The sequence below is a fragment of the Mustela lutreola genome, chromosome 18, assembly GCF_030435805.1.
Source record: "Mustela lutreola isolate mMusLut2 chromosome 18, mMusLut2.pri, whole genome shotgun sequence".
Classification (NCBI taxonomy): Eukaryota; Metazoa; Chordata; class Mammalia; order Carnivora; family Mustelidae; genus Mustela; species Mustela lutreola.
Genome location: NC_081307.1, coordinates 14703627 through 14727689, shown reverse-complemented (window position 1 = coordinate 14727689; position 24063 = coordinate 14703627). Strand labels below are relative to the sequence as shown.

The following is a 24063-nucleotide window of genomic DNA, read 5'->3' as shown; positions in this document are numbered from 1 at the left end:
TACCGAAATCCTAATTCTTTATCTAACTTGATCATTAATAGAAGACCTGAATACAAAAGTTCTAAGAATTCTCAAAATCCTGTCTCTCAGAGTTGAAAAGAATATTCAAGGTAATAACAATCCATTTTTTCTGATTTATTAATTCCCTTTACACATCCTAAATTAATTGCTTGTCTATTCTCTGCCTTAAAAAATTTCAGAAACAGGGAAACAGCACTACTTCTTGAAGTCTGCCCTCAGGTTGAGCTGAAATTTCCTATAAATTTCCATTCTGCCTGAAATTTCCCCAGATTATAATTGTAAGACTTAAAACTTAAATTGTAGCTATAATGCAAACAGGACAGATAATTTTTTTTAAAAGTTATTAATATTGCCTGTAATGATCTTTTTGACTTGGTGCCTATCTCTGTTATGTTGATCTTTTTCACAACTGGGAAATCATTGTTTTGGAGCACTAATCATTGAAGGTGTAGTAGTTGGAAAGAGAAGTTAATGAACTTGCAGAACTGCCAAATGTATATGTATGAATGATCTAGTATTTCTGATAAAATATGATCCACTAGAATGACAGCTATTAAGGTTATATCATACATATTAATTATATAGATTTATATACAAAATATAATTTTATTAATTTTGATCAACACATTAATTATGGAATGTCCACAGGTTAGCAAACATAGTATTAATTGTTTTTAAGTATGTTAGTTATGTTTTCAAATACGCTCAACAAGCATCCAGAGGAAGTATCTCTCGATTTAAATCAATGGGTCCCACTGTTAATTTGAAAAATTATCATAAATACATTACAGTACATATATAGTTCCTCTTTCCTACACATATAGATAAGACACAGGAAGATGGTGATACATATGCTTTTAAAAGAAATTAGTATATTTATTATCATTTATATATCTTAAGAAACAATCAGCATTTTGAACTTCAGCTTTTATTTTCTGTTTACCTGGCTTACTTTAGTAATTATGAACCATTTGAGCTACATGACATATGTCACAAAATGGAAAATTGAGGGACTGAACTAATCCTAGGGTCCCTTTAAGACTTAATATTTAATATTCACTAACACTTATATTAATAACTGTTGAGTATAGAAATCACTTACTTTCCTTTACTAAGATTTATATATCAGTTATTTAACAAATTAAAAATATGCTTCAGTCTTCATAAATTTGAATGCTAAACTTTTCATATAAGAATTCATAATTGTTAATCCCTACCAGAATTATCTCAAAAGTGCTGTCAAAAAATCAGATAGAAGTTATAAAATGTAATGAAAGGATAAAAAGAGAAGAAAATGGTTTTTATCTAACGTCTAGGCAATTTATAAAAAATATTGTTTTAGATTTGTAAATTTTTCAAGACAGAATGAATAGCTCTGAGTCTTCTACCAACCAAGATGCTGTAGTTATTTTGACCACATTTCTCTTTCACGGTCTTTTGCAGCTAAGGTAAAATCACATCAACGTAGAGCAGTGGTTCTTAAAGTGGGGCCCCCATTTTAGCAGCATCAGATCACTTGGGAATGTGTCAGAAATGCAAATTTTTGGTCCTCTCCTCACCATCCCAGACGTACAGACCATAAACTCAGGAAGTGGGGCCAGCAATCTTGCGTGTTAATGAACCCTCTGAGTGATTCTTAATCACAGCAAAATTTGAAAACCACTGGCCTGGAGTCATGGAGAAAATGTGTATCTGTAAATAGGGTAGTCATACCAGTTTATTCTGCTGTGGATAAGGATAAGAGGAGGAAAATTGGTAATGAAATATGGAAATAAGTAGAGTGGTATAGGAAGAATAAGATGGTAAAAGGAGTTGCAAGAAAAAATAAACTTTTCCCTAATATTGATAAGACTTATATCCAAATCAATTCAACACGACCATTTGGTTTTGGTTCATGAAAATGAAATTGTAGATCCATGGTAAATAGTAATTTGTCTCCTCTCTGCCCTTAAGGATTAAATTGGGATGATCCATCTATATTCTCATCATTTGATCTCTTTTCAAAATTATTGACATAGTTGGTTGAGATTAGAGGTTCAATGTCAAAACTATACTAAAGATCAAATAAACTGCATTTATTAGTACTGAACTTTAATGAACTAGATGAACCCTTCAATAAGGAGTGTCTCCTGCTGGTACTAGCCGCATACATAGGGAAGAGTTTTGGATAAAATAATTCCTAGTAATCTGAGGCAGATTTACCAGTGATGTTCCAGGATAGATTGTGCTTTATTAATCAGGGGGCTTACATTTTGGAGGAAGTCTTCAAGATACTTTGGCTTAATTGAATGAGCACAATCTTTTGGCGTGGTGTCAACTTGGGTTCAAATATATTAGTTCTGAAATACTAATATTTCATCTGAAATACTGAATCAGTTTCAAAAATCTCCAGAAAATCATATTAAAAAGGGGATAGTAATAGGGTTGTTAGAATGATTAGAATAGTTACAAGGGGTTCAGCAATGCCTAATATATGGTAGGTGTTCAATAAGTAATAGATTGTACTAATAAATCTTGATCGACTCTTCCTTTTGTCACCACCTTCTCTTTAAAAATGGTCATGGTGCAATTTTTCTAGAGGCTAAACTCATTTCTGAAATTAACTGTCAATCATGCTAGTCAAATTATTTCCTGTAGATTCACTGTGTACTGAAAGTTAGATTAACTGACCTTTCAGTCCATATCTTCCCAAGTGAAATGTTATTATTCATCCTAAATTACTGTAAAGGAATATGGCAAGAGTGTTGAGAATAGTTGAGTGAAGTAGTAGCCCTTCTTTCTTAGTCTACAGATCTAGTTCATAAGGCAATTTCTTTAGCCTTCTCTATTGTGTTTCAACTGTCACTTAAACAAATAGGATGGAGTGGGGTCATGGGGGTAGTGGGAGAAATTAGTGTTCTTACCCACTTCCAACAGGGTACAGTGCATCAGAGGGAGAAAAAGAAGGGAGGAAGATTAAGAGTGGTGGAATTTTAGAACTCTATTTCTATATATGTTTATAGTATGGCTTACCCTTTCTGGAGAAAAGCAATAGATAAAATTCCGTAATAAATTCAACTGAACTTTCTAACTATTTTATCCTATTGAGATTCTAGACTGTCAACCATTGGTATAAATCACATTGCTAGTCTGAAAAACTTAGAAATAAAATACAGCAGCTTCTGAAGCAAATGATAAGGACTTTTTTTTTTTTTTTAAATTTAGGTGTCTTGTACATATCCTTTTTTTCTAAATTATTATCTTATGGTTCTGCTGTTTTATTTAATGGGTACTTCTGGCCCTTGCGTGTGTTCTTTTGGTAAAGTTGCTCAGAATGTTTGAAATGGGAAGCTAAGGACAATTTCTACAAAATGGCAAGGGCAAATTATCACAAAACTAAATGATTCTCTCATATCCCACTTAGATTTCAAGCAACATTGAAGAAGAAACAATATAGCAATAAAATGTATCTGTTGTTTTGAGAAGAGGGGGGAGAAAAACATTTCTACAACAGCCAATTCACTCTATAGAATTTGACCAACCAGATTGCTAGTGTGAAACCGGCTAAAGGCTGGTTTAGTATATGGAATATGCCTGTAATGAAATTTTATGTGCACAGATATTTTGAAATTAATAAAATATGTATGTGTACACACGCTTCAAAATACACTTTGGTTACTCGAAAGCACTGTCTTTGATAAATAAATGGGCACCAAAAAGATTAGTCCAGTAGGAGAGGTCTCTCTTTTTTACCTTTGCTCTATTGAGAGTGGTGGTAGTGTACTGTCCACTGGAGGACCGGGGCACCTAATAAATGCATCTGGGGCAAAAAAAACCCTTGTGTGTTTTTTTCTTCCCCTTCAATCATCAACCTTGGTAGTTTATCAAGGCTAAAAACAAAACAAACTCATTATGATGTTTTATCTTTGTACACCCTAGTAATTACAGGTCCTCTAAAGTAGAACCCTACTGTTCACGGTTCAGTGCCCTTCCTGATTTCCTTTGTTAAACATCATTATTGTAACATACTATGTTCAACAGACCAAGGAAATAGGGGTCAAGGGTAGTACTTCCTTCTCAGGGGCCCCTGCAGTGATAGTAGCAGTGTATCATTTAGCAATGTAATTTAAGGTTATTTCAGGTACAATGACATTTCAGGAAGTGATGTTATTTTTAAAATTCTTTTGCCGTGTAGAATATAAGAAATTATTAGAGTATATAGAAACAAGTGATGCTTCCAAAGGATAAGACCTCATATAGATAACAAAAATATTTCCATAAAAAAATTAAAGCATAGGATAGTTATGTAGATAGTGCATAACAATTTGATCTTAGAAAGGACTAGGAACAAAATTTCATTTTGTGTGGCTAAAGAAGTACATACATGTGATAAAAAACCGCCACGTCTGCATGTTCTTTGGGTATCATCACAGACTGCTGCATTTTTACAGCTCTTTTTAATATAGAGAGAGACTGTCTTACATTTTCCAATTCTGGTACTCTCTTATTTTTTTCTTTCACACTCCATTGATACAGAATTTTAGAAGTTTAGAGTAGGAGGGAAGTAGCTTCCAACCTGATCTTGTTCATTTTTTTTTTTTAAGTCTTTATTTTATTTTGAGAGAGAGTAAGCAGGAGTGGGGAGATTGTTGGGGAACCAGGGAGAGAAAGGGAGAGAATCTCAAGCAGACTCAGAGCTGAGTGCAGAAACCTACACAGTGCTTGATCTCATGACCCTGTCATGATTTGAGCTGAAACCAAGAGTCAGATGCTTACAGGATTGAGTAACCCAGAAGCCCCTTGCTCATGTTTCATAAGCGGAAGCCTTCCTACTGAAGGAAATGGTTTGCTGAGAGGCCATCCACTGGCAGAATTAGGTCTTTTTATTCTTTCTCAAGTCATTATTTATTTATTTTTTTAATTTAATTTTTTCAGTGTTCCAAGATTCATTGTTTATGCACCACACCCAGTGCTCCAAGTAATACGTGCCCTCCTTATCTTTTAAAGGTTAAATAAATAGGGGTTTGGTTTTGAGAATTTCTTATTTCTCCCATTTCAGTTATACTGATTTCCCTTGTTATAGGCAAATTAAATAATGAGTCACTACCTTTCTCTTCTCTCTTACTTGTACATTTGCTACCTCTACACAACAGCCTCATCAAATCCACAAGTAATAAATAAAATCCTGAAAAGTATGTATTATGCAACTGAGCCATTTTCTCTAAGAAAATTAAGATACTAAATATTTCTAACATCGGCATCTCAAAAGAAATTGTCTTTAATCAGATCAAATAAAGCAAACAGGTTTATATAATCATTTTGATAAAGACAAAACCGCACAAAAGCGTTTTTCTCCCCCCATCTTACACTTTGAGCAACTCTAACTTTTAACTACTATGAACATTTTTCTTAGGGATTACTTTTCCTGTTCTTTACCCATACTATTTCCTGGGAAGGATGAAAACTTTGAATAAAATAACACAGAAACTAAGTATACAAGGAGGAAAAAATGAGAGAACAAGCAACTCCTATTTAGTCTTAGAAATAAGTCAACAACAGAAGTAACTGTATATTCCATTTAAATGAGTATTTTCTTTATATTCACATTGCGAACTAACTTCACTATAGCAGCACTAATTTCATTATGAGCCGGTTTTTACTCACTGGTAAATATCACTGGCCTCAATAAGAATAAGCAATTTCTCACCAAGGATGTTCAAAAGAAGATAAAGTTTGGAAAACATAATTTACCAGAAAGGACTAACATGGGAAACCCCTTGATTACGTATGGGAAGTTCCTAACTTTTTTAGCCTGAATTTAAGCAAAACTCATTCCTGCAGGAGAATTTACCTCCCTTTTGAGCCCTTTCTTTAAATAAGAAACAAAACATAAAAACCATTTTAAGCCTTAACAAGTAAATATCTGGAGATTTTTACCAATGTTATAGATTCTGCAAAGGATGATAAGTTATTCATCGTTAAAAGAACTCTTTTATGCTTTAAAAATATATGTTTAAGAAGATTCTGTCTTCTAAGAACAACTCTGTCATTTTACAAACAGAAAATCATGCAACCAATTATGGAGATATTATTTTAAAGTTTAAACCAATGCTTGAATTTTTTTAAGCCTCTTAAAATTTTTGTAAAATTTACAGAAACAAATCCATTAAAAAAATTCCTCCTCAATCCTCATATATCTTAAGGTATTTCTAATAGTACTGGATTTTTTACTCTGGTTGATTTGATTTATAACTAGATAGTATCCTTCAGGGTTCCAGTACAGGACTTCCGCTGTGTCATATAATTTTTTCTTGGTGGTTATTAGAAAGGTGACTTTAAAATACATGCCTGATATGAATGAAAAGAGAATAATGATCTTTTTGGGATTGGGGGATTTGAAAAACTATTAAAGCACTATGCTAACTTCCTTTTAAAAAATAATATACCATTTTATAATCTTCTAGCGGAGAATGGAGATGGTTTAGTTGTATTTGAAACCTCATAGCCCCAAAGTTTTCATCTCTCTCCAAATCATCATAGTACCCCTTCTGGTCCCAAGGACCAGAGTCCTTCTGTGGGGGAATCAATGCTTTAAACAATCAGGACTAGTGTTACCCTTTTATGTAGGGCTGGATTTGACTAAGTTGCTAAAGGCATTATTTATTAATAACCTTATCATCATAAAGATAAAGCTCATGTTAACAAATCAAAAGATTTCAACAGTCATAGCATAAACTTCCACTATAGTTCTAGTGCTCATTTGCTCTCATAATGGCAAGGTCTTTGGATAAAAATGAGATATCAGAGTTAGTAAAACTTGACTAAAAGTGATAATTTGTTAAAGCTTTTAAATACGGGTTTTTTTCATTGGAGAACACAGTTAAGATAAAATAACACTTGGTAAAATAGCTTAATATCCTGCCAGTCCTGAACCTTATTACTTCAGGAAAAAGACCAATACTCTTCTATGGGAAGGAAGATGGGAAGACAGGAGGGACAAGGTGGTTAGGGACAGGGAAGGGAAATTAAATATTTATACATTTTAAATTAATATATACATATATTTGCATTTAAGTAAATATCAAGGGGATTCATTCAAAATTTCCTTGAGGTTCCCTTGGTAATAATACAGTTCAAATTAAGTGCTATGTTAACTAGATCAAATATGGTATCTGAATAAAAGGGAAAAAAATTCATTTAAAATGACAGATCTAAAATTGATATTACTAGGTACAGGATAGTGTATATATTTTCATTTGGATGTGCAAAAAGAATATATGTATATACACATATGCTTGTATATTCAGAGTAAGTCTAGAAGGATACACAAGAAATTGGTTAACATTGGCTATTTTTCATTAACTGTAGCATTTAAATTTGTACTATATATATGTTTTCCCTATTCAAAAATATTGGTTAAAAAGCCACTACTAAAATTAATTTTAACAATCATGTCAAATTAAGAAAAAAAGACTAATTTTTTTACAATATACAAGAAAATGTACTAATGCATATATTGTTTTCCCAAGATCCACCTACCTAAATTTTGTTATATTTACTTTCTGATAGTAATTGTGATCTAAAAACTCAAATTTTGCATGACCTTAGCTTGGGAAAAAAACATTTTCCCTCTACCTCATTGCTACAGCACTGTGGACTATGGATTGTCTCACCAGCATGCTAACATCCTTATTCTCTTCCGATGGGTTAGCCATTAGCCACCATATCTCTGAGAAATTCAAGAAATCTTTAAGAAAACTTCAGAAGGACTTTAAGAACCTTATTTGGCAGTGATAAATATTGTACCTGTATTATTTTGTTGGCATAGAATCAATTTTAACTTCTCTTTGTGGTTTACTTTAGATTTTATCCTGCCAAAGATGTTTGGTGTTTTGGTAAAGACAGACTTCAAACTATGTGGTGACTAAGCCAAGCCCTTACATAAAGCGTGGAATAGGATTTTATAAATAGTTCCAATGAAAGGCATTTTGAAATAAGCAGGGGAAAAATATCTCACACTTATAAAAGTTATTTTCAGAACACCATTAAAAGTTCAAATTAAGTCCTAATCACTTAAATATTAAAATAAACCATATGACAAAATCTAAAGGAGTGATAGTACATACATCAACTTTCAATGGTAGCTGCTTATTAAAAATGAGTGACTGAGGGTGTATTCCAATTTCATCCTCTTCAAATTGTGCAGCTCAGATAAATGTTTATTTTACTGAAAATATTTGCAAAATTACAATATAAATACATGAATATATTAAGATAGAATGACTATATATAATGTATTCTTATCCATATATATAAAATGAATGCAGTAAATATAGCATATTCTCAATGAATTATTAGTACACAGTGTTTCTTAGTAAAGTACATACAACCTATTATTAAGCAACAATTATCTAGTTTTCAAATGTACATCTCAGGAAGTTTTTAGGATGAAAGGATATGCTAAATCTCCCAATACCCTTTTTGGTCGGTGAAAGTTAGTTCTGCAAATTTTGAAATAATACTACGTTTATTTTAGCGATGGTTCTTAGGCTCTTTGCATGTTCTTAATTTGAAACTTTATTTCTTTAGTCTGGGTGTTTTCTTAATGACGCCATGTCAGCCAACCATACTTTTAATTCTAATACAGTATAATGTACTGTCTTTTCATTAGTCATTTTAACACACATCAACAATGAAACAGAATTATTAAAAATTTTTTTTTGTCTGCACAAATTCCCAAAATTAACTTTCAGGGTATTATGAGGAGTCTCAACTAGATATAGTCTCAACTGTAATACTAAGCTGGGCTAGAAATATGTTTTTTTTTTTTTTTATTGATTTTAGGTCTTAAGAATACAAATATGAACTCTACTTTAAAAGTGTTTGTTAAATGTATTGGGACTTGTTTCAAAAGCATCTTCGATCCTCCTTCATTACACTGATTTAATGGAAACTTGTTATTATAGCAGTTCCAACACAAACATCTGCATGCAAGAGATCACCCTACAGATTCTAACTACATAGTTATTGAAACACATCCCACCTGTCAAGTGGCATAAATGTACATCTTCTATATACAAAAGGTAAAGTGCATTATTAAATTAGTGAACTGACAGATTGTCTGCCTGGACCATATAGCTTTCAAATAGACAAATGTGAAATTCTCCCATTAGAACCAATTATTTCAAGAGGTTCCAACTAGCTTTTCCACCCTGTCGTTTATTTTTTGGCCATGCTCTTTAGTGCAAATAAGCTTGTGTTTGACTCAAGTTTAAGGGACATGGCAGTTTGGGGCTTTAACAAGGAAAATTATAAAATGTGGCAGAACTTTTAATACTTTTATAATACATTGCATCTTTTGCATATAAGCAACAGATTAGTGTTGCTTTCAATTGCTAGGAGCACACTGCCAACCGTTATGAGGAACCCGTTTCCAAATCTCATACTATTAGCTTATATTATTACAGTTTTGAGTCTATACCACATTATACTTGGGTTATTATGTGCAAACATCATCAGTGTTTTAGAATTATACAGTGAACTAGTAATTTTGGTTACTAACTTGAATGCTCACTTTTTGACTTCTAACATCCAGTTGCCTTAAGAGTTTAATATCCTCAAGGCTGAGATCCTATTATTTTGAAGAATACCATGTACACTTGCAGCTTCATTTATGTTACAAATGACAATAAATAAAATGCATATTGCACAGATAAAAATAGTAGCTTATTTTATAAGATACATGGCAATACATGTCCTAATACCAGAGTTTTGAACTGGATCTTATTTGATTATGGCTAATGAATAATTGGGAATTTTAAGTATCAAAAAATCATAACATTTCATTTTTCAATGAATACATATAAAAAAGTGAAACAAAAGGACTGGCAGAAGGCTTAGTGATTCTAATTTATATTCAGTTGCCGGTATATATGCATCTACCAACCTATAGCTTTGAGATGGTAATAACTTTGAAGTATACATACAAGGTAGAAGATTTGGCTACTTAACTAATTCTTGACTTAAATAATTAATGCAAAATTAATATTTATATACAATGAATTAAAGATATTTATCTTTAAGTCTGACATAGTATTGTGTATATGTATATATATACACACATATGTATATATATAGACATAAACACGCAAATCTTATCAGACTAAAACCAAAACAGAAATCATGTAGATTTAATGGATATAAATATTTTAGGAGGGAAGGTTTTAAGAAAGAGTATATAGTCATAGCAATAGTGATAGGAACACTCGAATACTGGAACATTCATCACTCCAGTTTGCCAAAATCTGACAGGTTGATAATTATTAGTAGGCACTATGATGGGCAGCAATAACAATCAGTAGTACAGTAATTCAAGTGCACATCACTCCTTCATATACCAAGAACTACTTTTTATCAAGTCTACAATAGTTATTTTACAGTTAGGACTGTTTAAAGATCCTTGCTACTTTTAGAGTCTCAACACCCACCATGTGCTATTAACTCTAGTACTAACATTATCTTCTAACCTTCAGTTGTTCCATAGTAATCCAGATGGTCCACAATTATAATGAACTAATGAGATTCCTTCATACTACTTGAGGAAATGTGAAATACAATCTGAAAACCAATACCAGTGTATATATCTGGGTTACTGATTGCTTGTTTTGAAATAAGATAAGCCAGAAATATTCTTATTTTAACTCACAAAGTTCTCTTAGTGACCTTACTTAAATGGATTTGGGGACAAACTGCTGAAGGAAAAAATGATTAAAATAATTTTGAACTACTTATAGCATATAAAAGGAGAGCTACATTCTGATCTCAATCCATGCAGCCAGCTCTCATCAATGAGAGCTATATTTGGGGGTTGAAATCAGTGTCTGGCTCTTAAAGATGATTATATGGACTTATTGTGTGGGAGGTGAATAAAGCCAAGATAAAAGACAATAATTTCAATCAGAATAAAATGCAGCTCAACAGATAAAATTCCAGTCAGTTAATACACGGTGGGTTGGTACACATATACACTATAACCACTTGTTTAAAAATTGCTTAGGTGTTGAAAAATTGCTGTGGCACTTCCTGGAAAGTAATTTTTAATACAGGTAAATGGGTAAGTCTTGTGTAAAGTAAACCTTATTTTTAAGTATCATAAAGAGCACCTTGGAAAATGCCTGAATTTTCCTTTCAAATATGTTTATAACCAATCCTTAAATAATTTTCCCAGGCTGAAAATTTATATTCTAAATGCTTTTTAGAAAAAGATTTTTTTTTTTCTTTCTGGAATTAAAATACCTGTAAAAGCCAGGTTTATATTGGAAGTGTTGACACGGTTTTAAGGGTAGCAATTGCAAAAGTGCTACTAAAATGTATTATTACAGATGTATTTTTGTATCAGTTAACTGGTGCACCAACCCCTCTGAAATAGTGCTAAAGAAGAAGCATAAAATATAACACCTTGAGTCCATGATATATTTTGGGAAAAAACCTCGCACAACCTTCAAATTAGCATGAAAGGCTAAAACACCAAGATTTCCATAGCAAAGCCATAGGATGAAGCCTCCCACTCAACAGTGACATAAAAGTAATTCCTCAAACTTTGGAAAGTCAATAAAAATATAGGGTATGGTGAATAGAGGTAAAGATGGGATTACAACTAGTTTAGAATAACCAATTAAAACTCTCCCACGGCTTTGATATGGCAACGATCAACTGCAGGGTTACCACAAAATTTGAAATTATAGAATACTATCATAACTGTAAGATTTAATTCTTTTCATGGTACTTTTGATATTCAGTCATCCAGTGAACAACTAATATATTTCTACATGTACTTTTATAAAGAAATATATTTATACTATACTTGAGGTCAATTTCTGTTTCTGTGGTAACTGCCCTACAGGTAAGCTTAGCAGCTTTTAAAGAAGTAGGGATGGAATACTTTTTCGGGGAACTTGTTAAATAGAAATTCACACTTCCGTATTAAGTATATGTGTATTTTCTCGGGATCATGTCATAGTGCAATGTAAATCTTAGTTATGGTATTTAGAAGGTCAGAATATCACATTTTGTGCTGATTTGCATACTTCAATAGTCTGGAGCAGGTGAAGCAGCTGAACTACTTAGCTCTGGGAAGGTTGGAATTCCCTTAAGAATTATAATATTCTGTGTATAACATGAGAATCAGACTCCTTGAAGTATAAACTACCAGAGGTATTACTAATAACAAAGGGCCAAAAAAAGAGGAAAAACTTCTTCAAATGATTATGGATCAGTACTTTTAGCCAATTTATGATTTTAAATTTTGCCTGATGGAGTTCAATTTCACTCTAGTCGAGGCATTCTTGTTCTTCACCACTGGCCCTTCTGCCATCCATTCTCTTTTCTTTATGGCTGTTGCAAATTTTCCTCATCTCTTCTTCATACTTGATAAAATTCTCCCCAAACCTTGTCCAAGCTTTGAATGGAACAGTAATAGTATTACGGTAAGGTGGCCTCACCTCACTTACCTTCAGGAAAATTCCATATTTATTAGAGCCCACATCAAAGTAGAACCTTTTATTGTCCACTCTGAAAGAAGTCCCCTCTGGGAGTTCAAGTGGGTCATCATCTCCACCTCTTCGTTCTTCTATGTCGCCTTCGCCATAGTCTTCAATGAGCTGAACCAAGGCATCACGAAACTCGATCATTCCTTGTGCTGGGAGCACAATAGTCTGCTCTTGGCCCAAACTGTGACCAAAATAACCTATCATGCCAGTCCCTCGCATCATGGTTTGTCTTATTCTTAAGAAGCGACCCCGTTGATTTTCCTTTAGGTCTAGATAATACTTCCTATTGTCCCTCTCTATGTAGTCTGTTTTGAGGACACTATGAGGGTGCTCTTCGGACCCTACAGAGACAGGTGGGGAGGGTGCCGAGTGCTTCTGTCTCCTCCTGGAGGCTTGATCTTTGCCGTGGCCATGCTCTTGCCGGTGGCCTTTCAGGCCCAGGTGGGCGTAATGCTCGATGAAGTCCCCTAGACAGTCCTTCAGCTCCGCTGCCACAGACAGGGACAGAGTCAGTTTACTCTTTCTGATATTGTCCTGCCGGCCTCTCCCTATCCAGACTTCGGCTATCTTTAGGAACCGGCCCCGGGAGCTTTGCTTTACGTCTAGGTAAAACCTCTTTTTCTGGATGTCCACTCGTTTGGAGGCCAGCTCCTGGATTTCGGCTGCGCCCCCAGCCTGATTAGGGGTGGCTGAAGCCGCGTAGTGGGGGTAGTGGGAGTGCTGGGCCTGGGGATAGAGTCTACTCTTGCTTAGGCCAGAGCCCCCTACATTCTTGCCGCCGCGGCCGCGGCCGCCGCCGCCTCCCCTTCGCCTGGCTCTTTCCATCTTCAGCTGCAAGTGACAAACAGACACACGGGTGGGGTGGGGGAGGGGTGTTGAGAACAATCGCAGACGCCCCTCGGCCTGCGCTGCCCCCGCCTCCGCCCGGGACCCCCACTCCGGGCCGCGGTGCACGGCGCCCGCAGCCGCAGAGCCCCGGCTCCCGCCTCTGCCCGACCGTCGGCGGCGAGAGGCGGCGTCTCCCGGCTCTGCACCGCGCACATAGCATCCCTCCGCCGCCCCGGCCTCCCGCTCGCCGCCGGGCCGCCAGCCTCGGGCTGCGCAGCCCCGGGGACCCCAGTCAGCCAACACTCACATCGACACTGCCATCACCGCCGCTACCGATGCCCTTCACGACCGCCGCCACCGCCGCCAGCTCTCGGCCCCTCTGCTGCAGCCGCCGCAGCCGCTGCCCCCCGCCAGCTCCCCCGCCGCCGCTCGCACCGTCCCCCGCCGGAGCAGCCGGGCAGGGGCATCGCCTGCGGCGCCCGCCGCCGCCGCCCCTCCTGCGGCCGCTGCGGGGGCCGCCGCCTCTCTTCGGGCACCGGCCCGATACCCGCCGGGAGGGGAGGGGGGGGTGGCGGCAGGGGGCGGGCCGTGGACCCCGCCTCCTCCAGCAGAGCCTGCTGAAGGGAAGGTCTCGCGCTCTTCCTGCGGGCGCGCCGAGACCGAAGCCCAGCGCGCGGGGACCGAGCGTAAGTGCGAGGTGACGGGACAGGTGTGAAGATGGGAATGAGGACGGGGGGTGGCGAGTGTGTTCAGACTTCTCCAGGTTCCGCCGGGACGCAGGACTCCGGCGGCCCACCGGCGCCCGCACAGAGACTACACCTCCCGGAGTACTCTGCGGCAGCGAGGGGCCTTGCGCATGCGCGCCGCGTAGCCAGCTGGGCTGGGTGTCCGGGCTGCAGCGCCCCAGGAGCGGAGGACGGCGACGGGGCGGGGCGTCCGCCTTGCAGAGCTGATGTGTGTTGGGGGCGCCGTGACGCAGCGGCGTGCGCTCCGCAGCGCGGGAATAAAGTCTGTGGAACTGCTACCTGTCCTGGATTCCAGGCCCTGCTGTTGTGGCACTTCCCGAGTCATCCAGCTGAAAGAGGAGGCCGGTTGAACTGTCTCTTCTCCGGGTAACGTGTCCTCTCCACCCCGTTGGAGCTAGCTCTAGACCCCGGGTTTTCGATCATTCCAGCCTTCTCCGGCGTTGGAGGTGCTCCGTCCCGCAGACCGGGCCTCTGGACAGCGTGTGGGAGGTGCGTTAGAAATGGGTGTCCTCTGCCCCTTCCCACTTCCGGAGCAGACAGGCAAAGGGCACCCCCCGCCACCTGCCGCTGGCCTGCCCAGAGCTTCCCTCCCTCCTCTTGTGCCACCGGTTGCCTGTCGTGGGGCCTTAGGATTGGGCCCTTCGGATCCAGCCTTTACTCCTGCAGAAGTGGAGCCACTCCATTTATACAGCAGAGTCAAGGGGAGATAAACTGTTGTGTGTAATTTAGCAAATTAAGTTGGTTTTCTTGAGTTTAAATCGTTTAATCCGTATTCCTCCCCCCACCCCCGGCTGAATTTGAGTAATTTTCTGGATAGATTTGAGTATGTTAAAATACCAGTCCCTATGGTATGAAATCCTTAGGATGCTTATTTAGCGGTCTTTAAGTCATGGTACTTCAGGTTTTGTATCATTTGGCACGTTACTTTTAGGGATATTGGGATGGATAGGGCGCCCTTAAATTTATTTTTATTTTTGTTTGTAATTAATTAAAAAAATATTTGTGTGTTTGCATCTGGCTTCTTTCAGTCAGTATAATGCTTTCAGGGTTCATCCATGTTGTACCATATAGGAACTTAATTACTTTTTATGGCTGAATAATATTCCATTGTGTGATTATGCTATGTTTTATCTAATTATCTGTTGATGGACACTGGGGTTTTTTCCACTTTTGGCTGTTGTGAGTGATTCTGCATTGGACATTACAGATATCTGCTTGAGTTCCTGTTTCATTTCTTTTGGGATATACCTAGGAGTGGACTTGCTGGATCATATGATAATTCTGTTTAGCTTGTTGAGGAACTAACTGCACAGCCACATTGGTGGCCCTGTTTTATATTCAACCAGCGATGTTGCAAGGATTCCAATTTCTCCATATCTTCTCCAAATAATTTTCTTCCTCTTTTTTTTTTTTTTTTTAAGATTTTATCTATTTGACAGAGAGAGCGAGAGAGCATGAGCTGAGCCGTGGGGCAAAGGGGGAGGGAGAAGCAGACTCTCCACTGAGTAGGGAGCCTGATGTGGGCCTTGATCCCAGGATCCCGAGATCCAGACATGGGCTGAAGGCAGAAGCTTAATTGACTGAGCCACCCAGGCACCCCTCCGTTAGTTGGTATCTTTACATTTTGTTTTTCAGCAATGTTTTGGCAGTGTACAAGTTTTTCACCTCCTTGGATAAATTTGTGCCAGTATTTTATTCTTTTAGATGCTATTATAAATGAAATTACTTTCATAATTTTCTTTCAGATTGTTCATTGCTGGTATATAAAACACAACTGACTTTTGTGTGTTGATCATGTACCCTCCAACTTTGCTAAATTTTCTTACTAGATCTAGTAAGTTTCTTGTGGATTTTTTGGGATTTTTGTATGTAGCATCATGTCATCTGTGAATAGAGTTTTACTTCATTTCCAGTTTGAATGCTTTTTATTTATTTGTTTTTCATGTCTAATTTTTCTGGCCAGAATTTTCAATACAGTGTTGAATAGCAGCAGTGAAAGTGAGTATCCCTGTCTTGCTTTTTAAAAATAATTCTGAATTTTTTTTTTAAAAAAGATTTACTTATTTATTTATTTGAGAGAGAGAGCAAGCAATTAAACGGGGAGAAGCAGACTCCCCGATGAGCAGGGAGCCCAATGCAGGGCTCGATCCCAGGACTCTGGGATCATGACTTGAGTTGAAGGTAGATGCTTAACCGCCTGAGCCACTCAGGTGCCCTCCAAATAATTCTATTTTATATCAAAGAATGGTTGATATATAATAGTAAATTAATTTCAGTGGTATAGCATCGTGACTCAACAATCATACACATTTTGATATGCTCACTAGTCTTGTCTTGCTCTTAGAGTGAAAACTTCAGTCTTTCACTATTGAATATATTAGCTGTGCGTTTTTTATAAATGCCCTTTATCATTTTGAGGAAGTTCCTTCCACTCCCAGTTTTCTGAGTCTCTTTTATTATGAGAGGGTGTTGGATTTTTCAGATGCCTTTTTTGTGTTAATTGAGAAGATTATGTGGTATTTTTCTCTCATTCTCTTAAAGGGATACATTACATTGATTGATTTTATGTTGAACCAGTCTTGTGTTCCTAGCATAAATCTCACTTGGTTATGGTGTATCATTCTTTAAGTTGAATTATCTTTCAACAGAATCATTTTAGCTACTATTTTGGGAATAGATTGTAGAGGCAGGGAGAGAAGAAGTAATGTGGTTTGAACCAAGATTTTAGTTGCGAAGGTGGTGATAGAAGGTAGGTACAGCTTTATTTTGAAGGTAAAATTTTTGCTGATAGATTGGATGTGAAGTGTGAAAGAAAGAGTCAAGGATGACTAAGGTTTTTGGCCTGAGTAATCAGAAGGATGAAGGTGTATTTACTGAGAACTCTAACGTATAAAAGGAGCAGTTTGGGGAAGTTTTTATACATATTGATATGATATGCCCATTAGGAATCAAGTATATAGTAAGTAATTGGATATACAAGTTTGAAGTTCAGTGCAGTGGGCCAGGCTGTTTAGAGATGTTTGGAAGTCATCAGTGTGCTGTAGATTATTTTAAAGCCATCAGGTTGTGATTTTCAAGGAAGTAAATGTAAAGAAAAGAGAATGAAAAGTTCTGTAACCTGAATCTAGAATGCCGTGATGTTTAGAGATTGGGGAAGTAAGGAAGGACCAGCAAAAGATACTGAGTAAGGAGATACCTGGGTGGCTAAGTCAGTTGGGTGTCTGCCTTTGGCTCAGGTCATGATCCCAGGGTCCTGGGATCCTGGGATGCAGCCCTGCCTTGGACTCCCTGCTAGGTGGGGAGTCCACTTCTCTCTCCTCTTCTGCCTTCCACTCCCCCTGCTTGTACACTCTATCAAGTAAATGGATAGAATCTTAAAAAAAAAGATACTGAGCAGGAATTCTTACTGATGTAGGTGGAGAATCCAGAATTGTCACAGAAGTTTAATAAAGTGTTTTATGAAGGTGGGTGTGACTGATTGTGTCATATGTTGCTGATGTATTGAGCCAAATGATGACTGAGAATTGACTGTAGGATTTGGTGACACGAAAGTCATTGGTACCTTGGTATTAGCCCTTTTGGTGGGATGAGTGGTTATAGTGAGTTTAGGAGACAGTGGAAGAAATGAAAATGGGATTGATGGTACAGGTGACTCTTTTGAGTAGTTTTTCTATAACAAGGGGGAAAAGAATGGAGTAGTTAGCTAAGAGTGTGTTTTAAAAATGGAAGAAATCGCAGTATGTGTATATACTGATGGGACTTTGGGACTTTTCTGGGAGACAAGTAGAGAAAAATTGGTGATGCATGAGAGAGGTGAAAAATGCCCTTGAGTATGGAATCTAGTGCACACAGGGAGGGGCTAGATTTAGGAGCACAGATAGCTCATAGGATGTGTGTGTGTGTGTGTGTATGTGTGTGTGTGTATGCACGCGCACTATACTGATACCTATATCGATTTTGATATCGATGTGTATATATATTTCTCAGCCTCCTTAGTAGCATGGGCTAGTTCCCAATTCCTTATTGTGAGAGATATATACTATAATGTGTGTATGTTGTATGTATTGTGTATTACATATACTATATGTTATTATATATTATCTATATTATACACACACAAACACACACACACACACACATAATCTGCAGTTGGCAAACTGGAAATGTAGGAGAGCTGAAGGCATAGTTTTAGTCCAAGTCTGAAGGCCTGAGAACCAGGAGAGCTAGTAGTACGTATTTCATTCCAAGTCTGATTCTGAAGATGAAAGACTAATAACCTAGATTGAATATGTTCAAGCAGAGAGTGAATTTTTCTTACTCAGCCTTTTTATTCTATTTAGGCCTTCAACAGATTGGACGAGGCTCACCCAGGAAGACCAATCTGCCATATGTAATCTGCTAATTCAAATGCTAATCTCATAGAGAAACACTCTGACAGACATGCCCAGAATAATGGTTAACTGAAAACCTGGGCACATTGTGGCCCATTCAAGTTGACACAATAAAATTAACCATCATGGCAGAGTATATGGGTATAGATACAATTATGTGACTAAACTACAGGATACGGACCTGTGGAAGTTCTTTTTAAATTGTTTTTCTTTTCAGTGAAATCTGAAGCAAGGTGTGAGCTGAGAATGAGGATGGGGAGGAGATGTGTTGGGTTTAAGCAGAGAGGAAAAGCTATGAAGGTGAGGATGGTAAATAGGTAAGTGAAAAGTTGTAGACTTGCTAGGAAGTTGGAGGGTGCACTTGAGGATGATGGTCATAAATTTAAGGTGAGACCAGTCAACATGGTTGTGTTTTTCACAGGCTGCATTCATTTAGCTGCATTGGTATAGACACAGAGTAGGCAGAGAATTTTTCTTATTCAGGGGTAGAGTTTTGATGGGAGAGAAACATGAAGCCAGAGATGGGCAGCGAAGTTAAGGAGTATGAAAGAAGTGGTTGTATTAAACCACTTTATATAGTGGTTAAATTTTGCAATTTAAACTGGTCAAGGGGGAAGTAAGTACTACTTGGTGAGGAGAGTGAAAAGGTAGCAGGACCATTAGATTTTAGGTCCTAGTTGAGTCAGAGGATTGTTTGAATTTAATTTCTAGAGGGAATGAACTTGAAAAATAGGAGATGTTGATTGGGGTCAATGAGATGCTTAGAATTGAGATTATGGAGGGATTCAGTCATTGGTAATGACATGGCATCCCCATGGGAACAAATGAGTAAAGCAGGGCGTGGGCAAGGTAATTGGAGAACTAGTCAGAAAACTGAGAGGCACTATCTTCTTTGGAAATTTTGCATCAAAGATTGTAAGCCCTTGGACAAGTAGAGGGGAAAAAAAGGTGGGATGTAGATGTAAATGATCATAATACTGATGTTGATGGTGATGATAATGGCCCATTAACATGCAACTCAGATATCACCAACTTGAACTCTACCCAACCTGAAAAGTTAGATGTGAAATTACATATGGGTATATTACAACTCATAGTCAACCCATAAGCCCTTCATGGACTTCTTTTCTTTGACCCAAGTGTTCTTACAAGAGTGGCAGGTGACATATGGCATCTTTTCTTAGTTGTCAGTTTGAAATCTTTCACCAAAGGCTTATTATAGTGCAGCTTCTGTAGAAATTTTATTCTGCTTTCTGTGTAGTCTTCTTTGGCTTGTCTTCTCTCTCAGGATTGTGAATAATTTATTGGTGAGAAGGCAGGCAGAGAAGTAGGAGTTTTCTGTGACTTAGTAATTTCATATCTAGGAATCTATCCTATAGAAATAATAATATGAATGCCTAAAGATATACATAAGGGTATTCATTGACTGCTATTGGTGATAAAATTTGTAAGCCACCTGTCATCAATAGGGAATAGTTAAATAAATTATGGTAGATAGAGAAAATGGAATTCTATATAGTCTTGAAAAAAATCAGTTCAAAAAGTAGCATTGAGTTTTACTTATTCCATCCCATCAGCAGAGATGTTTTAATTGCAAATATTGAGAAACCCACGTCAAGTTGACTTTAGCAATGAAAGGTTACTGGCCTGCTTAATTGATACACCCTGAAATAGAGTGGCCTGCAGGCAAGTGCAGTCAGGGCTCTACTTTTCTGGCCATGCCTGACCCTCTTCTACAAAGAAGGCATGAAAGTGTTTTACCTTCGGGGTAATTTCTTTTATAGTTTTAAGATGGCTGTGTGCATCCACCCTGGTAATATATTTCTTCCTTCCTATGTAGCAGTAGCAAAAGCATCTCTTCCCATACCATGGAAAGAGACTCCTGAGGATCACTTTGGATCTTATAGTTAGACAATGGATAGAGACAGAGAACTGAGACCTAGGTTGTAATTCCTGCCCCTGAGTCAGTTGTGTGGCAGGTGGAATAGGACTTCCCCCCTGACCTTAAAACAGTTGGGTTTCATTCCTGGTACTGGTGATGAGGTCATTCTCTTCGAAAGTGCTTTGCTATTAAACACTAGGGGGGGTGGTTGGGATGGACTAAATGGGTTTGTTACCCTCTTTTCTAGTATTAGGATAATCAGCCTAGTTTTGCCCCTCTCATTCTTGATTTTACTAAAACTGTGAGAATTTATCTTCAGGATCCCAGATTGGAAAACTATAAATCATTATTGATTTCATTATTTACAGAGGCTCTTTTACTCTCAGATTGCAAGAAAGAGGTAGACTGGAGGGAGGAGGAAGGGCGGGAGAGAGAGAGAGATGCTTTTTGAGAAACAAACTATAGAATGTTCAAACTCTCCATTCGCATACCTGACTTCAGTTTCATTCTTTTCCCTGTAGGGGCCCCCATTAACTGATATGTATCCTCCTGGATTGTTCTTTGCATTTATATGTACACAGAATGTCATTTAGTATTTTGAAATTTAAATGGTAACTACTGTTGACACTTAGCTTTTCCTGTTTGACTTAGCACAAGTTATAGAACTTGTCATCTGAATACATGTAGTTCTGTTTTCTTACTAACTGCTTATTATGCTATCTTATGGCTATGTTATTGTTTACTTAACTATTAATTTTACCTTACTAATTGCTTCTTGTATTTTTGCTATTACAGATTGATGTAATGAACATCCTTTGCATATATCTTGGTCCATGTGTGCGTGTATTTCCATAGGATAGATACCATTGGTGGCTTGAAGGGTATGCAGTTTAAAATGCTGATAACTTCTACGAAATGTCTTTGAAAATGGTAAGGCCAGTTTTTCTTCTGTTGCAAATATATTATATATGACTAATCTTTTAAATTTTTGCTGATAATAATATATCAGGATTATAGACAGTTTTGTTGGCCTCATTCATTGAATACTTTGTTCTTTCTGAAAATGAGAAATGGGACACCTGGGTGCCTCAGTTGTTTGAACTTCTGCCTTTGGCTCAGGTCAGGATCCCCCAAGATCCTCTGATCAAGTCCCAGATCCTGCTCCTTGCTCAGCAGGGAGCCTGCTTCTCCCTTGGCCTGCCACTCCCTTTGTTTATGCACTTTCTCTGACAAATTAATAAAATCTTAAAAAAAAAAAATAAAGATGGCAAATGCCTTTAATGTATATAAAATTTCTGTATTTACATGGATCTGTTTCTGGACATGGTATATTTTATTCCCTTGTTTTATATCTCTTTTTATACCAGTTCCACATGATTGTAATTACTATTGTTTTGTACCATTTCCTATTTAGAGTGAGCTTCTCCTTATTGGTCTTATTTTTCAAAAAATATTTGCTACTTCTGAGGATTTTCTCTTCCTAGAGAACTTTAATATAAATCTGTGTGATTTGATGAAAAATCATGTTGACATTTTTTTCTTGGTATTGCTTCTTGAGCATATTGATGTAATTAACATAATTTTGAGACTAACTGTCCAGGAGCTCAGTGTGTCCTATCTAGCCCTTTTTGGACATCTTAGTAGACTTTTCTAGTTGTCTTTAATTGGGTCTCATATATTTTATGTTAGGCTTATTTCTCAGTAGATTGTCATTTTTGCTGTTACTGAGTTCAAATATAAATTATATTTTCTAATTGGTTCTTGCTCATATACAGAAAAGTACTTAATTTGGTACACTTATTGTGAATCTGGTCAGAGTATTTGTTCCTTTTAATTGAAGGGGTAAATTACCTGCCATAGAGATACAGGGGAACATTATTTATTTTAGGAGACTTTAGTTTTTGTTCTTGTTTTTTTAAATAGGCTTCATGCTTAATATGGGGCTTGAACTCATAACCCTGAAATCAAGAGTTGCATGCTCTACCAACTGAGCCACTCAGGTGCCCTGAGACTTTAGCTCTTTGGTAAAAGTTATGCTTATCTCTTATAAAAGCTGGTTAGTAGTAGTAGTCAGCATTTTCTTTCTTTCTTTCTTTCTTTCTTTCTTTCTTTCTTTCTTTTTGAGAAAATGCTTAATTTTATGGGAGAATTAAGAAAGAGGGTGGTTTTTTTTTTTAAAAATAATTTCTTTATGGGAAAATAAGCAATTGGACTAATTTCATATTCTCCCCAAAATAAGTGAAACCAGTGAGACCTTCTCTCCTGAGCCTACTTCAAACCTTTGTTTCTTTCAGACTTTCAGGTTCTTATCTCTGCATTTTATGATCTCTTCCATCTTTTGTCTGATAGGCCGGTTTTTCAGAGGAAAGCATAGAGTCACCCTCTCTTTAGGGTCTTTGAAGCCAAGAAGAAAGAGGGATCGGACCTTCCTAGGGTCCGATAGGAATAATAGAAGCCATTGAACAAAATACTGAAGCTCTTACGCTTCTCCTAGAAATTTTGACATGCAGCATGGGTCATCACCTACTGGAACCTTATCTGCTTTTGCTGTTCATTCATAAACTGAAGTCTCTGAAGGGGCGTGTGGCTCAGTCAGTTAGGTGTCCAGCTCTTGGTGTCGGCTCAGGTCATGATCTTGTGGGTGGTGAGAGTGAGCCCTTCATTGAACTCTGTGCTTAGTGGAGAGTCTGCTTGAAGATTCTCTCCCTCTGCCCCCCCTCCATCTCTCTCTCTCCCCTAAATAAGTAAATAATATTTTTTTTAAAAATGAAGGCATTGAAGTACAGTGGAAAGACAGTTGGACGGAAGATAACTTTTGCCTTCTAGGAGGTGTGTAATCACAAAATTGCTGATATTTCCTTTTATTCATTTTATGTACACTCACCCTGTCTTAAGAGATAGGTTCTTAGAAAAGATTTTCGTTGGATAAAATTAAGGTTGCTTTTGGAATTGTATATTAATTTCCCAATTTCTTTTTTACCCAGTCTCCATTTTTATTTTTATTTTTCACTCTTCCTCTGATATTTACTGATCTTGTTGTAAAATTTATGCATTTTTCTGGGGCCCCTGTCGACTCACTCAGTTAAGTACCTGACTCCTCATTTTGGCTTGAGTTATGATCTTTGGGTTGTGGGATCCAGCCCTGTGTTGGGCTCCATGCAGGGTTTGAAACCTACTTGGGTTTCTCTCTCTCTCTCTCTCTCGTCCTTCCCTACCCCTCCAAAAAAAATAAATAAAATTCATGCATTTTTTTTTTCTTTTTATGTGGCAGTGCTGCATTTCAACCCAGTGCAGAGCTTTGCATCCTGAAGTTAAATTTTACTCCCATTTAGTTGTTACAAGTTTCTGTTAAATTGCTATTTACTGTTACTTTTGATTTGTACTCTGATTTTTTTTTTTTTAAGATTTTATTTATTTATTTGACAGACAGAGATCACAAGTAGGCAGAGAGGCAGGAAGAGAGAGAGAGAGGAGGAAGCAGCAGGCTCCCTGCTGAGCAGAGAGCCCGATGCAGGGCTCTATCCTATGACTCTGGGATCATGACCTGAGCCGAAGGCAGAGGCTTTAACCCACTGAGCCACCCAGGTGCCCCTGTACTCTGATTTTTAAAGGTTTTGAAACTATATACCAAGTTATGAAACTTTTGTTATTGTATGCCCTGTGTGGCT

General features: G+C 37.5%; 2 protein-coding genes across 12 annotated transcripts in view; one reads left to right on the top strand and one right to left on the bottom strand.

Moving 5' to 3' along the window:
- Positions 1–14282, bottom strand: part of PURG (purine rich element binding protein G) — a 37178-nt gene extending 22896 nt beyond the window's left edge. For 2 of the 4 annotated variants that reach the window (XM_059156401.1, XM_059156402.1), the window contains exons 1-2: positions 13684–14282; positions 12510–13379 (exon numbers count right to left, since the gene is read on the bottom strand). In XM_059156401.1, coding sequence (XP_059012384.1) covers positions 12510–13373 — 864 coding nt within the window. In that variant the 5' untranslated portion in view covers positions 13374–13379; positions 13684–14282. Of the gene's footprint in view, positions 1–609; positions 13380–13683 lie in introns of those variants that run through there. The other 2 variants (XM_059156404.1, XM_059156400.1) reach the window with 2 other exon arrangements.
- Positions 14283–14303: 21 nt separating this feature from the next.
- The window catches only part of WRN (WRN RecQ like helicase), a 144628-nt gene continuing 134868 nt past the window's right edge, over positions 14304–24063 (top strand). For 2 of the 8 annotated variants that reach the window (XM_059156392.1, XM_059156395.1), the window contains exons 1-2: positions 14305–14611; positions 21191–21325. The gene's annotated coding sequence lies outside the window, so the exon portion shown is untranslated. Of the gene's footprint in view, positions 14612–18730; positions 18814–21190; positions 21326–24063 lie in introns of all 8 variants that reach the window. The other 6 variants (XM_059156394.1, XM_059156399.1, XM_059156393.1 and 3 more) reach the window with 6 other exon arrangements.